Source organism: Ambystoma mexicanum, chromosome 3p, assembly GCF_040938575.1.
Source record: "Ambystoma mexicanum isolate Mex_15411 chromosome 3p, UKY_AmexF1_1, whole genome shotgun sequence".
In the NCBI taxonomy this organism is placed as follows: domain Eukaryota; kingdom Metazoa; phylum Chordata; class Amphibia; order Caudata; family Ambystomatidae; genus Ambystoma; species Ambystoma mexicanum.
This window is the reverse complement of record NC_090925.1, coordinates 131,130,806-131,150,471: the sequence shown is the minus strand read 5'-3', so window position 1 is coordinate 131,150,471 and position 19,666 is coordinate 131,130,806. Positions and strand designations below refer to the sequence as shown.

Genomic DNA, 19,666 nt, shown 5'->3' with positions numbered 1-19,666 from the left:
AATTTTGTAGGGGGCATCAGTCACGATCTGAAAAAGTACATCTATTGAGAAAACTGAGGGGGAGTGGACAGATCAAAGAGTTATTAATCCCAAACTAATTCTACTCACCCCGGCTGTGTTCCATGTATCCAAATTGTCATATATATCTCTAGGACATAACGATGTTCCGCCAGTTAAACATAGAGCCGCCATAGCCAACAACTGCCAAAGACGAAAGATTACTAAGACATTGGACATCTCACTGCTCTGGGAGTGGGCATACTAATAGATTCTTACGCCGTCCCTCTAGATTGGTAACACATCGATTGTGTTGCAGTATACATCCTTGTAATATGTGCGAATCAATACTGTGGATTCACCTCATTGAGCCCATTATAGATGGTGTCTAGGCGATGTACCCACCTTGCTTCCACGTTGTGGAGTAGACGTGGAGTACACTTACCTCTCGGTACTGCTTAAAGTATCCACCATACCAGATCGTCCATAGTATGGCCATACTCCATAAAATAGGAGAACAGGGGTGCGTTGATGCTCTTACACCCAAGACGAGACCTGTGCTCGACAATCCTGGTATGTACGCGGCTGATGTTTGCCCCACATACTTTAGCCCACAAGGACACTCTATACAATAATAGAGTTAGGAGTTTTAAAGTTGGTGTGGGTACGTAGTGACCATGTTCTTCCTCTTACTTGAAAATCCTTAACTTTTTTGCAGAATCTGCACACTGAGCAGGTTCCACAAGGGAAATGGTTTGTGATTGGGCGAAGATCCCAACCTGTAGTCTGATTCCTGCTCGTCTGAGGTCTGCAATGTACAAACAAGTCCTTTAGGTTCTTTTGTCTAGTGATTGTGAACAAAGGCAATGGCTCATCCGTAAGTTCCAGTCTAACAAGCGGCCAAAATTTTGTAAGCAATTTCTTCACCGCATATGTATGCGCTGTATAGGGTAATACGCATACCAGGTTTTCCTCTTGCTGAGATTCCCTTGGGATTAATAGGGTTTCTCTGGGTGTGTATCTGGCTCTCTTGATCGCCCTAGTGACCAGCTTTGTGGGGTACCCTCTTGATATGAGGAGTTCTTTAAGGAGACCAGCATGATGTAAATAATTGCTGGTCGAGGTACAATTTCACCTTAATCTTAAACACTGACCATATGGAAGGTTGTCCTTGACGCTTCTTGGATGGAAACTCGTGAAGTGGAGCAAGGTGTTCCTATCCGTAGGTTTTCTAAATAAAGAACATTCAAGTTCTCTGGTTCCTCACACATATACAGAGATCCAAAAAAATCGATTTCACTCATGCTGGTATTGATGGTAAATTTAATCTGAACCAGAAACCATGAAGAAGCTAGACTTAAACAGGCCTAGCATGGTGGAGCCGGCAGGCCACCGCCCATCAGAGATTGATGGACGGGCATCCCTGTTCAGGTTAAAAAATGACATGGATGATAGATCTGATCAGGAAAGCTCCTATGAGAAAAAAAAAAATCAGGGAGCTAGACCTGCAGAAAGGAACCACTTTGTTCGCTTTGCAGAGAAAAAGGAGTCTGAGTGGAGGCCCCAAAAAAGTATTTTGAAAACCTCCACCCAATCAGGGAGGTGGAGGGAGTCCTCCACCAACTCTGGAAGCAGGGAGGAGTTAGAAGACTACTCTCCTGTACGAAAGAGGGCATCCAAGGGGAGTGACCCAGAGAGCCCAAAGCACAACAGGGGAGATGAGGCTAGGCCCCATCATTCTGGGAGAAAGTCCCATGCTCAAAGAATTAGGGAGCGCCTAGAGGATAGGAATGGGACCTCAAATAGCAGCAGCTCTGAGTCTGAGGGTGAATAGACTCAGGTGCAGTGGCAAAGGAAGGCTAATAAACAAACGAGGACTCTGGTGAAAGACCGAATTAAGCAGATTAAAGCTACTAAAAGTTTCATGACTTTGTACCACTAGAATGCCAAATATTCTGTCTGGGAGCATCTGGAGCTATATGAATAGATGATGACATCTTTTGACATTAAAAATTATCAGAATTGTATAGAATTTGCCAAATGGACGTTCTCCCCAGAGTACTCCAGCTTCTTTGCTGGGCTGGAAGACCAGAACCATTCGAGGTGGTCCACCTACAAGGCGGCCATCTTGAAACACTTCTCCATGCACAGAAACACCCAGGACCGGTGTAGGCCGCAAGGCGACCTACAATCTACAGTGTGGTGGAGAGGATCAGGCCCAAGAGAAAATTGTTCAGGAGCTAAAGGGGGCATTTGCGCAAACTACTAGGCGGGAGCACACGAATAGTAGGGAATATATAAATACCTATTTTCATACACTCCCAAAATATATCATGACACAATTGGTAAGGGATTTTCATGATGACAGGACCCTGGACTGGGTAATAGAGCAAGCTACCTGGATCAACGAGGTCCAAAAGCCCATAGAAAACAAAAATCGATCAAAAACCTCAAACCAGCCAATACCCCCACTGCCACTAAGGTGTCGGAGGTGAAGGTTGCCCCCATTTTGGACCTAGAAATGGGCGGGGGCCTAAAAATACATCGTCCCAAAACCAACCAAATCAGAGACAGAGAAGACCCTCTGATCAATCACAAACTGGTGTGAGTCAGGTAGGGTATCCCACAAATGTGCCCCCTAACATCAGCCCTAGGAACAAGGGCAACAGACCCATCTTGGGGTACGTGTGGGCTCCCCGGCCCAGGGGGGGATCCAATCAGGTGAGTACAGCCCCTGAAACATTCCCTCCTAACTTCCCTCAGGAGGGCAGTAATCTCCCAAATTCTGGTTTAAGCTTTTTCCCCAGGAACCCTCAAAACCCCAACATCCAGGACAACCCTCCTTACTCTCCCCGCTTTCAGGAGTCCTGACAACCAAATCTGGGAGAGGGGGGCCAAGGGTGGAGGGCCCCCCTCTCCGTGAGAAGGGATAGTTACCCTTGCCGAGAGCAACCCAGATTTTACACAAGACCCCCGTACCAGCCGGAGCGGGTGTCCCAACTGGAGCGCCAGGTCCAGAACCTAACTCAAGAACTGAGTCGCATTTTGAGGGCTCAGCAGAACCCTCAGATGAACATGGCGGCTCAGAATAACTCCAACCAAGGGTCTGGCACCCAGGAACAATGACGGTGAAAGAACCCCAATAACCCACTGGTTCCAGAGGAGGAGGCACAGGAGGAAGGGGGATGTAAAGCCCTAGAGGAAGCTTCCTTCCTCACCTGTGAAAAGCCCCTAGATGCCCCGGAACCGGAACTTAAATCTCCTGCCCTCGAAAATCTGCAACCTAGGGAACAGAGGGTGGGTAGGAGAAACAAAGAGACCAAAAAAGACCCATTTTGTGGAGGAAGTCAGTGTCCTCCAGTTTGATGGGGAAGAATCCTTGGAGGATTCTGGGAAACAAGCCTTATTCTTCAAAGACGGGGGAATTCCTCCCAAAGAAAAATGGGTCCCAAAAGACCACAACCCAGACTGGGTAGGTGTGGAGACTGATTCAGAATCACCCATCACTGAACCCCAGAAATGTCATCCAGAGAACATAACGATAAATGAGGGATCTTCCCCACAAACCGGTTCTAGTGACTGTCTCCAGGTAAAAGGGGACATCACAGAGCTAGGGGAAAAAGGGGATTCCGAAATCCCACCTATTTCAGAATGCAAAATTTTCTTTACAGATTCCCAAACTCTGACACAGAAAACTGTCCAAAACCCCAGTGTCGGAGTCCAAAATAAAGAAACTGACCGCCCAGCTTGCCCAAAATGCCCATTTCCTTTGCCCCTTGGAGGAGAAAGAAGGTAGGTCCTATGCCCCCGTCCCAGTGCAAGGGCAATGTGCATCTTCAGCACTGGTGGACACTGGATCCCAAGCCACTCTTCTATCCAAAAGGGCCTTTCAGCAGCTAAATTCAGGAAGGGGGGAGACCCCTCTTCCTGGACAACTCCAGAACTTCGACGGGAATGAAATTCCTGTCGAGGGCACTGCGGATCTGGAGATTAAAATTGGGTGACACAAGGTGAAACACCTGGTAATAGTCGTGACTTCAGAAGGAACCCCCTCTCTATTAGGAAATGACCTCCTGTGGAGGTTGTCTCCCCTGATAGACTGTGTGAACAAGGTTCTATGGACTCAGGCTAACCGACCAATAAAATTAAAACAAAGCATCAACTATGTCAGTTTAAATGGCACATGCCACATGGTTGAACAAAGATCTGACCAGATTGAGTTCCATACCTGACACTGTAATTGCTGTAGGACAACAAACTGGTGATGGGAACTCCTCTCCATTCCAGAAAATCAACTTCCTTCCAGTTTCAAGTGGCATTCCACACTGGAAGGAAATACCTTGAAATTGTATACTGATCCCCAATTTGAAAATCCAAGTCCTGTAGTAAAAAGTGATGAAGCACCAGCTCAAAGCTTGACTGATATTCAGAAAATGGGTGAACAGCTGTTCCTCCCTATTCAGTTAAATGAGGGGAGGGAGCCTGTTCTTGCCAGAATATGCCTAAATAATGGAAAGAGCTTCATCAGCGAAGTGTTGTTCTGGAAACTCCCAAAAGATCCGACCATTCCCACATATAAATTGCTTGATAAGTGGGAAATGGGTGTGAAAATTCCCAATTCCAAACATCTCCTGGCTAGCAGGTGCATGCTAAAAATGTCCATAGGTGATAAATGCATAGTGCATAATTGTTGGTTCATGCGAGATGCCCTTGCAGCATTCTATTTAGGCAGTGAAATTCTCAATCGGTTCGCAATTAATTTGGACCTCATAAATTACAAGGCGTGGTCCCGACTGGGGGGCCACTCTATGGGCTTTGATGATTCTGAAAAGGCATTTCGGTCAGCTCAATTGCTGCCGTATGCGGTTGAAATAACAAATTGGGGAAGAGGTCACCATCCCAGGACGGACCCGACAATTCCCATTTCCCTAAAACTGAAAAGAGGACAGAAACTCCAAAACCCAGACGCTTATGTACACCTGAATAACCATCTCCAACAACAGCGGTTGGGGCTGAACCCAACACCATTACTTAACTTAGAACACAACACCATTCCATTATTGGTGGATAACAGCGACCCTAGGATTATTACTTTGGGCGCATGCACCATTATTGGAATGGCGGTTGATGACCAGCATTTTTCCATTGATTTAGGAAATTAAATCATAGGACCAATCCCCAATGACTGTTAGGACTGTGACAATGACATACCGCCAGAAAGGATCTTCACCCAACAAGGGGGGAATTTCCTGGTGTACTCTTCCTGCCCTTACGGCTGGAAGGGGTGACCTGTGACATCAGGAAGGATGAGGCGATATTCCAGGTCCCCAATGACTGCCTCTCCTACCTGAAACCCTCTGTCCAGTCAACACCCTCACCAGAGATCTTTCCACACAGCTGGAGGAGGCAGCTGAGATCGCAAAACTCTGAGGTCTTCCCAGGCTTCAGACAGATGGTTGAAGAACGGGTCAATGTAAGTAATTCCACAATTTCTTCCTGGATTCTGTCCATGCAAGGCTTTCCTGTGGAGGTCAGATATGGCCAAAACAAGAAGAGTCCCCTCGCGCAAGGTTTGACTGACTTGCATGATTGTGCCCAAGAAAACTGTCTCGAGGACCAAAGTCTCAAAACCCAAGACAACATGGAGGCGTACCTGAATTCCCTGCACAAGGTCTATGAAGAAGACACGTGCAAGGGGATGCCCACAGTCTATGTGGATGGGTGCTCCTACCATGTTGACAACAACGGGGAAAAGGAACTGGTGGCCAGCGTTGGGAATGCCTTGGTGAATGATGCCCCGGAGCCCTCCGCTGGGTACAAGATCGGTCCCCGCAGTAGTCAGGTAGCGGAGTTGATGGCCAGCCTCACTGCCGTGCAACACGGACTCCACGAACTGGTCATAATCACTGATTCAGATTATGTCCGGAACGGGTTAGTGGAGCAGCTGATCAGTTGGAGAACCAGAGGCATGTTGTGTGCAAATAATAAAGCACTCAAGCATGGGAAACTCATACTAAATATTGAGGATCTGGTCACCTCTAATGGGATGAACATCTATTGGAAAAAGATTAAGGGTCATTCCAGAATAGAGGGACCAGACAAAACTGGAAACAACCTGGCTGATCAGTTGGCCAAAACCAGAGCCATCCAGGGGGATATCCTTGAGATCGAGTCCCTGTTGGGGGAAATCCAGGTCACTGATGCCACCAGGCCCCAAACACTTGCCCACAATGAACTCTCAACTGCCCAGTGGAGTAAGGAGACCCCAGATGCTCATTTGATCACAACACAAAAGGGGATCCCATTATTGGAACATTTTACCAACACATTCAGGACCCTGTGAACTTTCCTCCGGCGGAAACCGATTCCATTGGGAAAGAGGATCTCAGGGCGTTGATGAAGTTTCCCCAAAATGTTCCAAAATCCAAGATGGTTTGTTGGTAAGGAGATCTATCTCCGGATGTGACAGTGGGTGGTACCTACCTCATTCCAAAGCCTGATGCTAAATCACGCCCATGACACGGCCACAGCTGGTCATCAGGGGTTTCACACTACTTTAGAAATCTTGCGGGAGGTTGCATACTGGCCACACATGGGGCAGGACCTCGACCAATATTAGAAGGGGTGTCTTGTGTGTGCACAATTTCAGCCAAGTTCACTCACACACTGAGCTCCCCTCCAGAAGAGGGGGATGAGACTGCCTTGGTCAGATTTACAAGTAGATTTCATCGGGCCCGTGATTCGCTGCGCTAGGGGGAACAAGTACATGTTTACAGTAACATGCTTGTTTACCAAATGGGTGGAATATCTCCCGGCCCCAAATTACAAGGCAGAAACAGCAGCCGCCCTGATGGTCAACCACATCTTCACGTGTTTTGGCCTTCCCCCAAAGGATTGAGTCAGACCGAGGAAGTCACTTCACCAGCAAAGTGATGACAAAGATGTGGGAGATACTTGGGGTAAAGAGAAAACTCCAAACTGCATACCACCATCCTCTAGTGGGGGAGTTGAGAGGTACAATAAAACCATTGTGAGCATTCTTAAGAGGTTTTTGGCAGACTCTGGGCCAAGTCGGGACATCCGATTACCGCTTGTCCTGATGGCCATCAGATCTACACCATCTTCTGCAACCAAAATGTCTCCATTTGAGCTAATGACTGGACGAAATATGGTGCTACCTCAGCATCTGCTCTGTAGAACACAAGGGCAGACACTGATTAACGCCTCCACAACACATGAATATGTTGAGAATCTAAGAAAACACCTTCAGCATGCTTTTGCGTACGCTCATCGGAATCTGGAGGAATCGGCAGATGGATGAAAACCCACTACAACTTAAAAACAACTAAAAAAAGAATACCAAGTAGGAGACAGGGTCTGTACAATTTTCAGAGGAACCAGACTAAGGAGAGAAAGTTCCTCCCCTCCTGGCACGCTCCCTTTAAAATTATAGACAAAATTTCACCTGTCGCCTACAGGATTCGCATCCCCAAAGGAGAGCTGTCAGAATAGAAATGGGTCCACATCAATCAGTTAAAAAGTTGTCACCCCAGACACACTTTGCAGCGATTGATGAGCCAAAGGAAAATCAAACAGAGGAACCATCAGAAGAATGAGAAGAAAGGAAGAGAAAAAAGTGGAAGTAAGTATTTAGATGTATAGGTATATTTATATAGCTGGGAGTATTTTTCTTTAGTGTTATTGTAAAAATTGAAGAAAAAAAAATGTAAAGTCAAGTTGCTGTCCTGGTCCTGTTGAGTAAGTTGCTGCATGCTATTGTAAAAATGAAACAGGGGTGTATAAAAATCAAGTTGTTGAGTGAGGAAGAGATCACAGAAATATTGTGACTGTAATCATTGTTCCACTGTTGTAAACTTCCGGGAATATTGTCATTGAAATATCCTAAAACCTGTTTTTATCTATCTCCTATTAGATAATTAACTCCATTACCTCCTAGCCTGGTGAGGACCTCCCTGGGGACCTAGAAGGGAAGGAAAGAAGGTGCCGCTCCTTACCCTCCAACTGAAATACGGAAGGAAATCCTGGAGTGTCGCTCCCTGATGAAGGAGGATTCCACCAAATGAACCCCACTCTGCCCTACTCTCCCTCAACAAAAAGTCATGGCAGAGCAGGGGAGGAATATGTAGGGTACATTTACCAGCCACAACAGATATTCCATATATCGCAAAACCGCATTTCAACATTCACCCAAAAACGGCAGTGCTCCTCTGCTTAACACATGTGTGGCGAGATTTGAACACAGTCACCCCAAGAATGGCTGCATTTTGTTTTCCTTCTCGTGAATCCAGAGAAAATAACCTAAATTAAGAATGGCTCTACATTGCTGTTCTATCATTTAAAGACTTAAGGCTGCACAAGAAAATTACCTGCATTCAAGACGGCATCGCACTTGTGCCTCCTTTCATTTTAAACACCACAAAGTTGTTCTCCATTAAACACAGCCCTGCATGTGTATTTCATTTGATTGCCATAAAATAAGGCAATCCCTCACAGGACAGCATTGTTTTCATTAATAAAGTCCATGAAGAGCAAAGAACTCTGTTTCAGTCCGCACGGCTACGATTTACTTTTGAAATGAACCATCGCACTCAAATTACTGCAAAGTAAAGTAATAGTGTGGCTCTCTCCCTTGCCTCGTGTCAGTTACAAAGAAACTCTTTGCAGCATATCTCTGTGTCCAGAAACTGAACAGATGTTTGAAAGCCTTTCAGAAAGTTAATTCAAAGGAAACTGTGTGCGGCAAAAATCGCATTCGTGAAATTAACATGAAAGAAAAAGACACATGTAAATCTGCTTTTGCAAAGTAGGAAAATGCCCTTTTGAAAACTAAATGTGAAATAATACCGTGGCTCGCAAAAAAACACAATTGTATATGTGGGTGGAGGGGCTGCAAAGCTATGTATATTATCCTCTTTCCCCCCAAAAAGACTTCAATCAGCCTGGCTGAGGCCCAGGAAATCCAGTCAAACGAGTTTGGCAGGAATTCTTGCCTCCCAATTTCGCACTTACCAGTGAACTGATGATTCAAGGCATGGGCTGGGATTAACAGTGTGATAATGACTGGTTTAGCCAGACTGCCAGGTAGAACTGCTCCACAAAGGAAGGGGGTGAAGCCCTGTGTTTTGACCCGAAGGCGCGATTTTCTCTACATCTATTCCCAGCACCCACTGGATGGCTTCAAAGGGCATCATGGAAACCCTGTGCCGAGGGGAAGACAATTTGGTTGTGTGGGTGGCAGCACCGCCCACATATTTGGCAAATCCAACTCTTTGACAATAAGGGACATTCATACTTTAAGACATTTTTCCCTGCAATCTGAATAGCAGCAATGTGATATTATGACAGTGTTCATGTGATTTGTTTCAACAAGTAGAATGAGACACAGTGCAGGCTGCTAGCACCTGGGGAACGGGAATGGCAGGATAAATGCATTTATGGGTGAAGTATAAATGGCACATACATCAAACTTGATGAAAATATGCGAAGTAGTACTGGGCATATGTGTAGCCATTTGCGGAAATTTAAATATTATGTTATTAGCTGGTGGAAATGTTTTAATTGATTGTGTTGTGCAGTCTCTTTTATGGTTTTTATACCGAAATAAACCTGATGATGATGCTGGTTTCTAGGAGACGCTTGTAAACAAGAAGGATCTCAAGACCAAGCGCTCTAATTTCAATACTTTATTTGGGGTATGTATACTGATAGGGAACAAAAAGAAAACCATGCGATCTTTCCCAAAGAAAAAGCAAAACAGGTTAGCCTTCTCTCAAACATATGTCTGTTTCTCCAGTTGAATGGGAGGGTAAGCTTTCAGGCCCTTGCAGCAACAATCCCTGCTCATACAGTTCAGTAGGAACTTAGTTCAAACATATCGGGGGAGGGAGTTACCTCACCCCTCTCTAGGATTATGTGCTCAAGGGAGAACCAAACAGTTCTGCTCAACCAAGACTAGGGATATGCTTTGAGGTGCGATACCCAAAAACTAAACCAGCCTCCTCAAGCCTGGTAAAATTGTCCAGGTCTTTTTACAGTTTAGGACGAGGTCAGCCAGGAAAGAGACAAAAGGATCAAACCCATATGGCGCTTTTGCTTCAGCTCCTTTAGCTCCCTGACCCCCACCAACGCCTTCTCCCTATTCTCAGACCCGACCAGTTTACAACCTGCCTCTCTAGAACCTATCTCCTCTAACAAGCAGATTATTTCGGTGGCAACAAGGAATGACGGGACTGACCAAGTCGTGCCATGTGATTGTTACAAACTTTTATTAAATGAAAAGAAATGCCCAACTGTCCTTATGCTAAAGGGGTTTCCCTACCTAAAAATTAAAACTGGGGCTGTCATGTGGTCAGTCGAGTCCAAACAAAAGAACCGTCCTGGTCAATACATCACCACTTTCCCTGTCACTACAATAAGGAAGAATTAAAGTTCCAGCTCTGCTCGAGCCCAGGAGAATGACTCCCTTCTCCAGGATATAAAAGTTCTCTTTATCTAGAAACAGTTCCTCGTAGGAAAACTATCAAAACCAGTTCAAACAGTACCCAAAGGGGCTAAGAGAATAACTCCCTTCTCTTAGCTTGCCTCTTGTGTTGATGGCAGAATTGAAGAAACAGAAATTATAACTTCAACAGAAAGTTCTCTCCCTTCTCCTAGCTGGACTCCTGGACTTATTGGTACTTCAGTTGGTCCCCAGCTGGGATGAAGAAGATACTCTTTGAGTCCCTCTTGCACCACCCTCTTGTGAAACTGCCGGGGGACTTGCGGACAAAAGTGATCTCTCAAAAACGTTTCAGTCTCTGCCTTTCCTGGCCCTCTCCCAGACTTAGACTGATCCCAGATACCTTCTCTCTGAGATCATCACCGATTTCACCAGGGATTGCAGGCTCCGTTCTGCTTCTGCTTTCTCGGCTTACTTCACCTGGAAGCCGTTCAGGTTGTGCAAGCTTCTCTGTTTCACTAACCCACTCGGCAGACCAACGCCATGGCATTCCACCTCCATTCTTTTTCCACTCACAGCGTTTAGGAAAGACGGTATGCGCAAAGTTGTTGAGCCAAACGGCCCACCCATTACAGGTCTCGCTACCATCTTCCCTTCCCCCCTCCTTCTCGCTTGTACTTCAGCAAGCACACCGCTTTTTCAGCAGTTTTGGCCCCAGTCTCCCAGAGTCTGGATTCTCCTTCTGTGCTTCTATGGCAGCTTGCCTGCTCACCAGGATCTTTCTCAGGGCTTTTCTCTGCAAAACCCAATCGCACGAGCTCCAGCAGGTGGGTTGGACAACCTCTCCTTTGGTCGTCCTCTGGCCTCCAGCATCCAAACACTCCCTTCAGGCAAGGGATCTCCTCATGATGAAGGACAAGAACAATGTCCATCTTTACTTTAAGGTTTGTATAGAGGGAACAGCCCAGTGTAACGTCAGTCCAATGAATTGCAACTGGTGGAGTGATCTTCCCGCATGGCTTCCGCATTCTCCGATTGTTCCTGGTCTTGGTCAAGACAGAGCTATCAAAGGTACTACAAAAACACTTTGTTTCTGACATAAGCCTGTTAGCAGAGGAATTAGGCATAGACATTAGTCTTGGGTCTTGAGAGTCAAAGGGGCCATATCCCAGACTTGCATCCTTCTCCCTAGGAGGGGAGTTTATCCCTACGAGGTCCTCCTGCATATTACCACCCCAGAGGGATTGTTGGTTAGCGGCTGCACCATCCTGGCCTCATAGGAAGGGGTTTCCCCTCCAGGGAGAAGTGACACCATCTGAAGGATCATATTTCCTAGTTTTCTGCTTCACAAATGGTTATTTGATAAATAGTCCCTTTCCTTTACTCTTCTCTCTTTCCACCTTCAATTATCAACATAAAACCGCTCTGCCTCCTCATTCTCATCCTTGTTTTGAAATGTCTCTTTTTCAACTTCCTTTGTAGCCATTGTTTCTGCAACTACCCCCTCCCTTAATATGTCACAGTACACTGACTGTCACTTTGGCATGTTCTTATCACCACAGTCTCCTCTCTCCTGTGGCCACCTTTCCAGCTCGGTCTCTCCAGCCAGCACCTCCTCTGCTACTCTGCATACTTCAACAATGATCCTCCAGCCATCTCTCTCTCCAGCCTTCATCAAACACAAGCCCCGGGATCCTGCAACCCACATATTGTATGCAGTATCTTGGTGAGTTCACAGGCTGCAGACCCCTAAGTAGCAGAACGTGGGTTTGTGTGCCCAAGGGGACAGGAGGGAGTGTTGGGGTCTCCAGATTGGAAAGTGGTCTGAAAGGGTTCAGCTTGGCTTGAAGGGGTCTGGTGAAGTAAGAGTGGCAGACCCCATTAAGTGAGGTGGACACAGGGCGAGTGACATAGGATCCTCCCAACTGTGCCCTTGACTCATCATTCACTGGCTCAGAGTGACACCCACCACCAACGCTACTCCCCCCAGTGGTCCAAATAGAGGGGCAGGATTCTTTGTCACAGTGGGCAAAGCTTTAACAGTTGGCATAGACCACCTCCTCGGAAAGAAAGAAAAGTTAAGATGGAATGCATAGTTCAAGGAAATAATGTTTCAAGCATAAGAAAACAACAAACTAGTAATTTCTCAAGCATCAACAACATTTCTCATTGTGTGTCTGCAGAGAAGTAGTTAATGGCTGTAGAGTGCAACAGAAAGTTGGCCCTGGCAGAACAGAAGATTTCAGAGCTTATAAAGCTGACTGACACCATAGTACAAGCTGCTGTCACGTCCTATGGTTTACAAGCTACAAAGTACTTTCCCACTTTTGTATATACTCATTTTACCGAACCCCTGAACTGTAAACATGTTCACTATGACTAAGCAAGCTGTCTGCCACTAGGAGTCTTCTATGCTGACCTAATTTCAGAGGAGGAGGGGGTGTGGGGGACCTCCTCATTTCCCTTCCAGGCCCTCGACCAGGAAGTGTCATTGCCCACAGAGGACTGCCTAGTGCCGAGAAGGCTTTCTGATCTTAAGCAAGATTTCAAAATTCCTATTAGAGACAGTTAAAATTACATGTACAGGTTTGCTTGAAGATGCACACGACCAGCAGCAAGCATTGAAAAGTTGAGAAAAAGACAATTGCCACACAAGGGAACACAGCCCAGCTGGGCTGCACTTTAACACCAAGTACTACGAAGGAATCAAAATTGGCACACACGCACAAGACAAGCCTTTAAAGGAAGGAGCACAGCGGTGAAACTATGTCTCACAGTAACATTTAATTAGGTGACTTAGCGAATACAACATATTGAGTACGGTCTAAAACTGCGTTTATGCTCTATAAATAAAAAAATAATTGAACAGATTCCTCATCCAATTAACTGTATTTTCCTAAAGAAAAGTTCTTACAGTGGCAATAACATTTTCAGCCCCCCCCCCAACCCTTGGATTCTAATCCGCAAAATACTTATTTAATAAAACCTACTAAAAAGAAAAATCACAAATATTTTGTTGAGGAAAGGGAGTGCAATAGTATGTTAAGTGTCAGCAACATTTCCGCCCAATTTAAAAAGGAGCCTTTGTCAGAGTTCCTGTAATAAACTCTTCTCACAAATCAAGCTACTTGATCTACATTCCATTGTAACGTCTAAAATTGCGAATTAATGTAATCAGTTCGCTGACAGTGTACTATCAATGTTGTCTAATCACTGATAGAAAAATGTATTTGCTGGTAACATTTAATCCAACATTTAACCTTCTAATCAGTTTTCACTAAAATGACATGTTTATTGATTTAGTTATTGCATTGACAGTAATCAACCCACTTGTCTCACACATTCAATATCCTACTCATTTCAATGTCCGCAGTATTTGAATTGCTTTCCTAAAAGGTGAAAGATATTAGATTCAGAGGAATGCCAGTAAACTCATACAGCAGAGTTCAGATGGGGGACTAAGGGACTGATGGAACTATGCCGTGTAATGCCCAACAGGGACCAGCAACGAATCTCTGTTCAGCATCCGGACGTCTCAGACACAAACTAATGAGACTCAGAAAGGATTCTCCTTTTTATGCATCCATCATTTTCCTTACGATTTCATGGACAGATCACTCAAGGGTTAAAAGATGTGCAAAGTTAGTGTTACCCAATCAGAAAAGGTCAGCTTTAGCAGTACCAATTTTGATTGAGTAACAATAATAGCAATGTATGTAAATATGTCCTTTGTAAAGCGTTTTGGATTAAAGCGCTATATAAAAAAAATTATTTATCTTTGAAAGGTCAAATGCTGAATATATGTCTTGCATTTGTAAAATTGAAAACTGCGCAAATTCAGTTTAGACAATATAATTACAGATTCTACATACTACATAGTAAGAGGGAGTTGATTCTATTAATGACCCATAGCCTAGTGTTATGCTCTGCTTCCTTCCATTAAACTTCCAGAAGCAAAGCAGATTTAAAACAAAACTACATTGGCCTGAAAGCCCTGGTGAGTATTTGCCCATATCAGCATTTCCTTATGAGCCAACCCTCTTCTAGACATGTCCATGATCTCACTTGCTTAGAAAGGGCCCCCAACTTTTGCTTTGATTCAATGTACTTCAGTCTAATTGTTAAAAACAGGGAACAATCAATAGACAAGAAACAAAGATTGTGTATTCCTCAAATGGCCTTCATACCAGGAGCTGAAAACAAAGGAAACCCTAAAAAGGTCATCAGTGTGATACTGAGCTAAACTGTGCACACAAGAAATGTTTTCTAACATTAGCAGGGAGGATGGGAGAATACTTACATCCATGTATTTATTATATTCAGAACTCACTCTTACTATACAGCACATAGAATCTGCCTTCTATGACAATACTCGACATGGATGTTATGCTTCTTCAAAACTTGCCACCAAGCACACAACTGTGTCAACCAGCTTTAAGGCCTTAAAAGCAGAATCCCTAGGCTAGGCTCCTGCCTTCAAAATATCCTCCCTCTTTGTCAATGAGCCAAAAGGCGAGATGCCATTGTCCTCTAGCAGGATTTGCTCTGAAGAAGTGCATGCCAATACTCACCTACTGCCACATCGCACCAGCAATGGGCTACTGTCAGGGACGATTCCCCCTGAACAGGTTTCTAAAGGGCAGCTGGCAGTTTCTGATTCTTCCCAGACTGAGAATCGACTTTAACATGTTTGTATGTGTGCAAAAAAATATGCACCATGCAAAGTAAATCCGGGTAAGACAACAATGTGCTTTTAGCCTCGGTAGATATAGAAATCATGAATTACACCTGCACTGGGCAGAAAATACATGTAAGAAAAACAATCCTGTCATCACAAACCTGGATATTAAATATCAACGCATTGCCAGTTTACCTGCAGGACCTTCAAGGAAAGGGTTAATTATCTCCAAAAGAAGCGGCACGCAATTCATATCCCATAGAGATCAACACCAATGGGAGGGAAAAAGAAACTGGCTCTCTTAAGTAAAAAAAATCTCGACTCGCAGAATTCACTAAAATGTGGACACCAAAGGTATGAAAGCCTTCTCATACCTTTTTAGGGAAGTAAAAAAAATGGAAAGTTAGTTGCTGACTCGGGATTGGAATGCCAATCCATTGTGACAAATTCACAGTGCCGACATTGCATCCAGCTAACACTCCGCCTGAGAGCAGCACTGACGGGACCAGCCCTGAACTATTCCTAAACCCAGAGAGAGCAACTAGTAAGTTACTACCAGGTCCCAAATAAACAGGTTACCCAGACTGCATTTCCCCAGATGCATCAGGTTTAAAAACGTAAAGAGCAGATTCCGGAGTGTCCTTCAGGAATTCAGGCAAAGATTCACTATGGGGGGAACACTAACATATCCAGTGAGATATCTCCCTCAGTTAACAGGTCCGGATCCTAGAAGGGAAAAACCTAACTTATTCCAACACACGCACCCCCAGTAGCAGTATTTGTGAAGAACAATCCCCCATGCAGCTGTAGCATTTGAGAGACATTATCTTCCCCTTTTTTGCACAGGTGAGAGCGTTTTAGAAGTTTTCCTGTCCCTTGTGTTGGCTTTTTAAGTACCAGAAAACAACAAAATTATGTTCTGAGCAGGAGGGGCAGGGGCAGCCAGGAAGCAAGGTAGGAGCATAGCCGCAGACAAACACCAGCTCCTGCATGGGTAACAAACTGATAGAAATCCAAAATGGTGGCAAGCCTTTTATCAACTTCTCTCCTCTCGCTTGGAATAGAAAGCCAATTAACCAATCAATTCGAAAGTTTGCCTTAGCCAATGGCAGGATGGTGAGAGCTTTGAAAAGGAGGTCAAGAGCCACAGTTTTTCTGAGCTGAAAGCAGGGGAGAGGAGTTTGTTGCACTCCAGTGAGGTGGACAAGAGCCACTTCAAGCCCAGAATAGGTGTGCTCCAGCGCAAAGAGGCGGGTGGGGGGTATGGAGCCCTTGAATCACAAAAGATGAGTGGTGTGCTCTTGTGAGGAAGATGTGAGTCCCTGGGACCAGAGTAGAGAGGTGTGCTACAGAGAGGGGGCGGAGAGCCGCTTGACACCAGAAAAAAAAAGAGACCTCTGACCCAAGAGACAGGGTGGATGAAAATTAGTAAGAAAGACTTTGAGCTGCAGAAAATGGGCTCTGTAATAAACGAGAAGTGCATTGTGTAGCCCAGGGGTATGCTGGAGTGAGGAGAAAGAGAAAATCCCCATTCGAGGGAATGCATGTGGGAGAGCCCCTTAGCTCAGAAGTGGGGAGTAAGTCCGGTGGGAGAAGACGTAGTCAGGTTCGAAAGGTCCGGCACATGCCAGCAAACCCTGAAATCCTCCATGCTCCCACCTCCAAGGATTCAGACAGGTTCAGGAGGTGGCGGGATTGGGCGAGTCCGTATTGGACTAAATGGAAGGGCTGCAAACTGAGGAAGCCAAACTGGAAAATCTATAGATAATTACAGAAAATTCAGAAGCCAAACTTGCTATGGCCAGAACGAAGTAAAAATCACACCTCTCCCTCTGTAGCCGCAGTTACAGCCCAGCTATGAGGGTGAAGGGAAGAAAAGCATGGTCTGTCAAAGGACCTCCAAGCCTGCAGAAATGCACCTGCCCACACTGCTACAGGCAGCAGTCCTGTAATGAGCCTGGCATGCCCCGAGCACAGAAGAGGGTGGCAAAGCATGTAGCAGAAGGGAGGCAGAGACGAATGCCACCCCCCCCCCACCTCCCCGACGCCCACAATGTCCAGAGCACTATGCAACTCAAAGCAATGAAGCGAAAATAACAAAATAGTAACAAGCCATATAAATAAATGTAATCCAGGAAATCCCAAAGGCATGCAAACACATGGCTTCTGCCTGGATGCAAAAGAGAGGCTAGGTGCAAGTTCTAAGGAATAGAGATTATGTACATCGGAGAAGGAGCTTGGTTCAGAAGCAAACGCTTTTAGCTGGAAAGAACTTTAAGGGTTTCAGAGAGATTTTGGGAAATGTAGTTGTTGAGAAAAATGTAATCTACTTTGCTGCTAGAATTTAAAGCAAAAGAAGCAGAGCATAATCACCCGTGTATCTTGCCATGGAATGCAGCTAATGTCTTACATGAACTATTTTTATAAACGGTAAACTGTGTTCTCTGGCCTTAGGACAAGTATCAACACTGGATCAAAATGATGCTATATCGTTTTAAAGTGCTCTGGGTGCAAAGAAGGGTATCATATTTGATTAAGAATTCAGGAAAACAACAAATTCATAAATAAGGAGCTCACATATTTCAACCTTTTTGAGTCTCATCAGTACAGTGTAACGTTTCTGCCCAGATTTCGGCACAAAGATATTCAAGAATTGACACAATGGGGAGATCGTAACTGTAGATATGTGTGAGAAAGGATCGGATTTAGTCAAAATCTCTTTTTTTCTTCTTCTTTCGTTTTCTTTTTACTAATGGGAGCAAATCCAGTTCCTCACGTTGTGACGCTCAGCAGATCCGACGTGGTCATGGTCCAGGAAGGCGTAGTCCGAGACATCTTTAATTTGAAACCTGCATTAGCAAGGAAAGAGAGTCAGGGCATCAAGTCCAATATTGATTGAAGCCAGTCAAGCACTCCCCCAAAGACACAGCGCTCAATTCACATACACACAGCAAGATGAGCATTCGCACAAAGTGCTTGAGCCTTGTGGTAGAACTAGTAGTGCACAGTTGCCCTGCCCCCACCCCCTCTCAACTGTCACGCCACTGGGCACGCACATGCATGGGAGCCACGCGTGGTAGGGATGCCTGGTGATGTAAAGGATCACGCCCGATTCAGATGATTTAGTCAACCGTTCACACTTCCTTTCCACCGCGTTGCAGGGGCAAAACAAACCTTCTAGCACTGCAATCAATTACACTGCTTCATCATGGGGCTGCATTGTGCGCACTATTGAAAACACTACCACATACGCCCACCAGTTATATGGGCAGTCGCAAATGAAAAGTGTGCTACATGAGTTCAGACATATTCATGGTCCTTTACTGTCAGATTTCTTTAGAAGATAGTAAGTTCTGTTACATGTTGGTTCCTTTAAATGCCTGCATGCAATATTTGTGCTATCAGAGGAACAGCTTGGCATTCTCAAGAGTGGGCCTCACGGATCTGTGGACGATATCACTGCCTTCTATGGCTTGGGTCTGTTAAACCGGTGCAAGCTGAGTGATAGCTGTGCTGCCTGAAACCTGGGCCTGCACAACATCTGCCAGGTGAGGGACAGCTCTGCTATAGGAGCCTGAACTATCTGGGTAACTCATTCACAGATGTGTTGTCTCCCAAGGGTTAGCTCTGCGGGATTGAGACAGTTGACTCGAGGTGCCCAAGGTACAGCTCTGCTATCTGAAAGCTAAGGCTAAAGGGTCTTTGAGGTAAAGCGCTTCATCCAAAGCATGATTTTATCGATGCAAAGTCCTGACTTGCCACTATTGCAGTGCAAATGGGTAACGCACATACTCGGGGATGTCCCCTACAGCACATGCAGAATATTGCAGTGAGACACTGAGAACCAAGAGCATGTTACGTCTTCCTTTTGAGTCTGTCGCCCTGCTCCCGGGGAAGAGGCTCATCCAATGTGGCATTCCATGCCTGGTGCATAATGCCATTCATCAAGCAGGTCCAACACTTCCCAAGCTCAATCCTCCTGTGCGCACTGGGAGCAACGGACCAACATGCCACAGACCTTCACCATTACTCCACTTCAGAAGAGCGAGGAATGGAGGCATTGCCAGAATTTACAATACAGCTAAAAACATTTCTGCTTCCCACTTGGTCAGGTATGGCCTGACCACGGCCTGAAAAGCAGCTGTGAGACTCATGCAGTTATGAGCAATACACAATGAAAATAAAAACACGAAAAGACAATCTAAAAAGTTGATTATCTACAAGATACGGGCTAGACACTAAACCTTGATGTTTAATAGGGAGAGTAAACCTTTTGAAAAGGAATGTTTTACTTAAATTTGTGTTTTTGAGTGGTACTCTCCCAGTTTATTGGTCATAAGAAATGTGTTCAGACAGTGCTTAACAGGCATTAGTATATAATTATTTTGGCTGGAGGAAAATAGATTCAATGAGTGTTGGCAACCCAAGTCTTTTGTTTTTACTACTGGACAACAGAGGATACAATGCTTCAAGTTTCATCAGAAAAAGACTTCCATTACTTACCTCTTTCACCAAGTGTATAGGGAAATGGC

At 45.1% G+C, this 19,666-nt stretch overlaps 1 protein-coding gene across 1 annotated transcript in view; it reads right to left on the bottom strand.

The window, feature by feature from the left end:
* Positions 1–13,221: 13,221 nt before the first annotated feature.
* LOC138580159 (C-type lectin domain family 7 member A-like) overlaps positions 13,222–19,666 on the bottom strand; it is a 79,200-nt gene continuing 72,755 nt past the window's right edge. The window contains exon 5 of the mRNA XM_069650489.1: positions 13,222–17,983. Within this exon, the coding sequence (XP_069506590.1) occupies positions 17,884–17,983 (100 nt within the window). The 3' untranslated portion in view covers positions 13,222–17,883. The remainder of the gene's footprint in view (positions 17,984–19,666) is intronic.